This window comes from Harpia harpyja, chromosome W (genome assembly GCF_026419915.1).
Source record: "Harpia harpyja isolate bHarHar1 chromosome W, bHarHar1 primary haplotype, whole genome shotgun sequence".
NCBI classification, from domain to species: Eukaryota; Metazoa; Chordata; class Aves; order Accipitriformes; family Accipitridae; genus Harpia; species Harpia harpyja.
In genome coordinates, this window is record NC_068968.1 from 34,011,754 (window position 1) to 34,017,753 (window position 6,000).

Genomic DNA, 6,000 nt, shown 5'->3' on the forward strand with positions numbered 1-6,000 from the left:
CCAGTTATCACGAGCCCATTCCTCTGAAAATCTGGGGCTCAAACTTATTCCATGCTTTGTAAGTAATCAGTGATACTACTTGCCATCCTGTCCATGACACCAATTTGTTGCAAAAGGAGTGGTTTGGACCGCTTAAAGAATCACCTTTAAGGGTATTAGCAAAACTGATTCAATAGGAATTTATAAAAGCGTGACTTCACAGAATTCGATGGCAAGGTTCACTCATTTAATACATGGATGAAACATACAAAGGAAAATTAAGTTAGAATCAAACTAAAATTATGTATACAGAGACCGAAGATGCAATAGGGTAAAAGAGAAACATACAAAGAAAAATCGAGTTAGAGAAAGGTAGGGGAGACCCTCCCGTTGAGTCACGAGGTTCAGAGAAGACCCCCTTGCTTTCTAAACTCCTGTCGGAGTCTAGGTGCAGCTGGATCAACTCCTAGTCTCAGACTTGGTCAACAGTTTATATCTAAAGAGATTATGAGTATAATAGCAGCCTGAGATTCATTCACAGTTGAATAAAGTTCACAACAGTAATTTAAGCATAGATTTTGGAAAGCAATATTTGTAATATACTTGCTATAGAATATTCAGGTTTTATCTAATAGCTGATTCACCCTTTCCTGTTTGAGATGATTATTCTCACTCACAAGTTTATCAGCTAGTTTTTCTCCTGTCTCCCTTTCGAAGGCCAGTGAGGATTTCAACACCTCATTTTCTGATTTCAAAGCTGCATATTCTACATCAGAAATTTGTTTGGGAGCAGGGGCTTCCTTAGCTTCTTGCTGAGCACAAGATAAACAGGCTCCTAAAACCACACAAATGCACAGCCTGACACTGCTCAATGCATTCTCATCCTTCCAAAACTTTTGGGCCCACTCCTTCCCAGCCTGGGAAGGGGCATAGTTATATTTTTGCAGCAGTTTATCCATGGCAATCCTGCTGACTATGCCAGTTTTCTGTTTGGGCTGTCAGGACACAGAAGGCTAGGCAAAAGGGTTGGAGATAAGGTGAAAGTCCTGTCTATGGTGTAAGTTTGTTATCTCACTGGAGCCAAATGGCCACAAATCCTGTTCCCAACTCTCTCCCTGGGAGTGAGACCTGACAACAAAGCTGGGGGGGGGGCACTGCAGATGTGGTCAAATGAAGTAAAAGATGAATGCTGCAGGTAGAAATGCTAGTTCATTTTGTTAGGATCCACAGTTCAGCCCAGCCAGATCCCTAGAAAGACTGTATTCAGCTGTCCCCGACACCTCTCTCTCTGCAGGGGACTGGTACTGGCCAGATCTTCAGCTCCTTGTTCATCTCCAGTAGGTGGGGAAGAGAATCTTAATGTGTGCCAACCCTCTTTGATGCTCTTTATTTGCACCCTACTCCCATGGCATTTGTGGCAGAGGTCATCCTGGTGGATAGTCTGACAGGCAGGTCCTGGCTGCAGCCATGACTGGAAGCAGGACCTGGGCCAGTTTGCCCAGAGCTCACAGAGCATCTGGTGCTCCCTGACCCAGTGCCAAGCCTCACACTGCAGCCACGTCTTTGACCAAAAACTAGTGTCCAACTCCTTTCCCCATAGCTTCAGCAGCTTCTTGGTGGTTTGACAAAGGTGGCAAGGGTCTCTCATCTAATGAAATGTCTCTTGCCCTACAGATATCATCCTGGCACACTATCAGCCAGTAGGCTTCTTGTGCCTGTCTCATAGTGTGTGCCAGCCTCTTTTTGAGGAGCTCCTGCTCCTGCTCCAGCCTCTCTCCCTGCTACCCTTTAACCTAGACCTCCTTTTTGAACATCACCTGATGCAGATGAGCAAAGAGCAGCAGCAGCAAAAGGAGCTGCTGCGTGTGAAGCAGGACCTGCTGCTTTCCACACACTCCACCCTGCAGCTGATGCGGATGCGGGGCAGCAGTGAGGATCCTTACGACTGCAGCACTGCCCCTGAAGCATGCAAAGTGGGTGCCAGAGATGATGACATCTCACCAGGCTACAGCCCCCAGCAAGCTGCAAGTGAGAGGGTCAAGGGGGTGGGGGCCTCCTGCGGAGATGGCAACAGGGAGGAAGAGCAGAGGAAGGTACGAGAGAGCACGTGGGAGGGGAAGAAGGATAAGCAGGCAGGCTGGTGGTACCAGCTCATGCAGAGCTCTCAGATTTACATCGAGGGCTCAGCCGAAGGCTCGAAGTTCATCCGCTATGAGAAGAAGGCGGCAGCTTTGAACGCTGTGCCCAGGTCAGCGGAGACCCGCAAGGCACCATCCCCCCGTGAAGGGGTGGTAGAGGGTGCAGAGGCTGAGGGTACCTTGGAGGAGAGGCCCAAGGCTGCCAGCAAGCCAAGTCCTGAAGCTGTGGAAGAGCCCTTGGAAAAGCCCCAGCAGGTACTGGTCGGCGAAGAGGTGAAGGAATGGAGCTGGCCCTTCTGGATGGGCAGCCCCCCAGACTCGGTGCTTACAGAGCTGAAGCACAGCAAGGAAAAGGAGACTGGGACTCAGCAAAGAGTGGGAGTAGCAGTAGCAGCCCCCCAAGAGGAGAGCAGCATCAGTGCATCAAAGGGCAGCCAGCCCATCAAGTGGGGGCACTTGTTTGGGTCCAGGAAGGTGCAAAAAGAGCCCAGGCAGCCTAACAGGTAGGGATGGGGCTGGGGAGGGCTGGTTAACCTGGGGTTGCAGCAGTGCAGGTGGAAGTCAGGTCAATAGCCGATCACTGGGCTACACCATGGTGGTACATCAGAGGCAGTGTGTGAACGGAGAGGTCTGTCACCCCGTCCAGCCCTGCCTGCCTGCCTGCCCACACCACCATTTCCCTCCTTGGCTCCTACCCTTGCTCAATCTTCCGCCTGAGCTCTACCACTGCCTCAGCTCCTAAGCCCCCTCTCTGCAGGAAGGGCCTCTGCTGCACTGCCCCCATCATCACCTCATCCCTCCCAAAAACACGTACTAAGTGAGAGCAAAACATGGAGCCATCCCTGTTGCTCACAATGGGTGAGGAGGATGCATGAAGTTGCCCCATGTAGCTGGGCCCTCCCTGCATTGCCTCTCCATCTGCACCCTTCTTGTTTCTATGACCACTGGAAATGTCCTTCCCAGTCTAGGCCATGGTGTGTCTGGAGGATGCTGAGCCCTCCCTGCCAGGAGACAGCCTGGGGACCACAGTGCACTTTGTGCATGGAGCCAGACCTCTAAGGCATGACCTTGCCATGAGAGCAGCTGCTCCTTGCCCCTGGGTACGCTTCCCTGCCACTACCTGCTTCTATCTCCTTCTTGCAGGTTGCCCTCCAGCTGGCTGAGCTTGGACAAGTCCATGTTCCAGCTGGTGGCCCAGATGGTCGGGGCAAGCATGTGGCAAGAAGCAGCCCCTGAGTTGGAGCCCCCCCAGCCAGAGCCACCTGAAGTGCCCCCCAAGGCATGGCCAGCCTGGGGGCTGTCTGCCCACTCTCCCTGGTGAGTAGCACCATATGGCTGTCCTGCAGATGCTGGGACATGGTGGGTTGGGGTTGGCATGGCTCTGACTGTTGCAGTTCACCTGGCCCCCTTTGTACTCATGGACCAGGGGACAGATCAGGGCAGTGACACAGCTTGTGCATCTGTCCACCCCAACTCTGCAATCTGCAGGTGACGGGGAGCTGGGGGGCAGCTGAGAGCCTGTCTGGGGAGGGAGGCAGGGGGTGCTTTCCTCACTCCTCTGTGCCTGCGGTGGTCCCTGGGCTTCAATGGGGTGAGTGTGCTGTAGCAAGTTAACCCTTCCTCCCCTCCCTCTGCCTGCAGTGAAGTGAAAGCTCTTTGCCATCACATTGCCACCGAGGCAGGACAGCTGAGTTTCAACAAGGGGGATATCCTGCAGGTCATCTCCAAGGTAGACGGTGACTGGCTGCAGTGCAGCCTCGGCTCCGAGAAGGGACTGGTGCCCATCATGTACGTCACCCACCCGGAGGATGAGGACTATTGACGTGGCTGGGAGGCCAAGCACAGTACCGTGGGCTGCTGAGGCTCGTCTGGGGAAGCCCACCCTGCCAGAGGAACAGACACAGCTTCTTGCTAGTTTCTTACCATTACAAAATACAGTAACTGTAGGTGGTTCCTTCTTGCTCCTCCTTGTGCAGCTGCCAAAGGCTGACTCGGCCCCTGGGGCCTTCTGCGAGCTGCACCTCGTATTACCAGGCATTGCTGTGCATGCAGCCACACCAGGGACCATCTGAGCCCCCTCCACCCCACGCCATCTCCAGCACCCGTAAGCCATGTACTCATACATAGCAGGAACCCAAGCAGTCCCTGCCAGGGCAGTGCTGCCCTGCTGCATGGCTCAGTTTCACACTGGAGGGTGCAGGATGCTAGTTGTCCCCTCCCCAGGGGTGGCAGTGCAGACTGCAGCCTTCAGCATCCCTGGCATCATCAGCCGCAGGGGTGGGAGCACCTTGTGTTGGCAAGATCTCTGCAAGGCTGGGCTGATGGGTTGCATTGCGGCTTGAAGGGAGGCTGCAAGGTAGGCTCCTCCACACTGGAGCAGCCCTGTCCTAATGTGTAATAGCAGTGCCTGGTGGGTTGTACTGGGCCAAGTGGCCTGGCACTGCCACACTGCAGGGCCTGGGGCTGTGCCTGGCCACAGCCAGGGGAGGGGGACAGGGTACGTGTATGCATGTGGAGCAAAGGGGTGCATGGAATTGTGAGGAAGGAGCGTGGATGTTCAGTGTTACATAGGTCCAGAATGGGTAGAGCCACCCTCTGTGGAGATGGGTGCTTTGGGGGTGGCCCCGTGCCCTCCATGCTGAGCAGGGAGCCAGTGCCTAGGATGCCTTGGGATGCTCAGTGGAGAGGGGGTAGGAGGGGAGGGGGTGAGGGCAGGGTCCCTGACTGGGCTAGGGATGCTCTTTGGAGTTGGGGGCAGTGCTCCCAGCAGGTAGAGCAGAGGGGTGCTCCCAGAGGGAGATGGGGAGGGAGGGGTGGTACTCCCCTTGGCATAGGGTTTCTGGTCTTGCTGAGCAGTGCCGTGGGGTGGGGAGGGGGCGAGTGTTGTGTATGAGCACAAGGGGCTGCTGGGCGTCCTGGGGTCCTCGGTAGAGGCAATGCCAGTCAATCCCTTCCTTACCATGGTCATGCTGCCCACTGCGCATCAGGTGGGGAACAGTGTTAACAAAAGGCCATGCCAGTATTTGGTGCCTTGGCCGGGTTGACGCTGCTCTTGGCATCGTGCCTCGGCTGGCTTCCCCATGGCAAGGGGCCCTGGTCTTGCAAGGTTACCTCCTGCTTATACATTGCTTAGCAGACATTGCACCATATTTAATTTGTATTTTCCCCATTAGAACAAGGTGTCTCGCCTTTATTTCTTTATTTATGATGCATATTAATAAAAAAGGTGCTGATTGAGCTCCCTGCTACACAGCCTTGTGATTTCAGCCCATCCCTGGGAAGAGCCTGAGGGGTACCTGTGCTGGGACACTGCACTGCAGGCTTTGTCCTACCTCCGGCCACAGCCAACACCAGACCTTCAGAAGGAGATAGGTTGTCCCTAACTATCCTTGGCTCATGGCAGACCATGGGAGTAGGGAGGAGATAGACCCCACCTGGCCAAGAGTAGTTGATTCAGTCCCCCATGTCATCCACTCGAAGTGCAGGATCAGAGGTCCTTTCCTCACCCCTCTGGTGTATTCCTAGACCCAGGCTGGATGTGGCTGCCCCTGCCTGGGTATTTCTTTTCTCTGCTGTCCTGCATGAGCCCATGTTGTTTTGACCCTTTCCAGCTCTGGCAGTACTTGGCCAGTGGTGCCACACAGGCTCAGAGGCTCTGCCGAGACTTGGGGCAGGGAAGAAGGAGCTGGCCATTAGGGACACCACTCCTGAGCATCTCATAAACCTGTCCCATCTTTTGTTCTTGCTGAAAATGGGTTGATCTGACCTGTCAGTTCAGATTGGGGGGGGGCTACATCACATCATCAGATGATGGTATGTCTCAGGGAGGCAGCGTTGTTCAGGGTTCCTTGTCTTTATTCCTTGTGCACGCTCATGGGGGCCG

At 54.2% G+C, this 6,000-nt stretch overlaps 1 protein-coding gene across 4 annotated transcripts in view; it reads left to right on the top strand.

The window, feature by feature from the left end:
• The window catches only part of LOC128136233 (AP-4 complex accessory subunit RUSC2-like), a 48,315-nt gene extending 43,000 nt beyond the window's left edge, over positions 1-5,315 (top strand). For all 4 annotated transcript variants that reach the window (XM_052775469.1, XM_052775472.1, XM_052775470.1 and 1 more), the window contains 3 exons: positions 1,654-2,620; positions 3,261-3,434; positions 3,759-5,315. In XM_052775469.1, coding sequence (XP_052631429.1) covers positions 1,654-2,620; positions 3,261-3,434; positions 3,759-3,939 — 1,322 coding nt within the window. In that variant the 3' untranslated portion in view covers positions 3,940-5,315. The remainder of the gene's footprint in view (positions 1-1,653; positions 2,621-3,260; positions 3,435-3,758) is intronic.
• Positions 5,316-6,000: the final 685 nt, after the last annotated feature.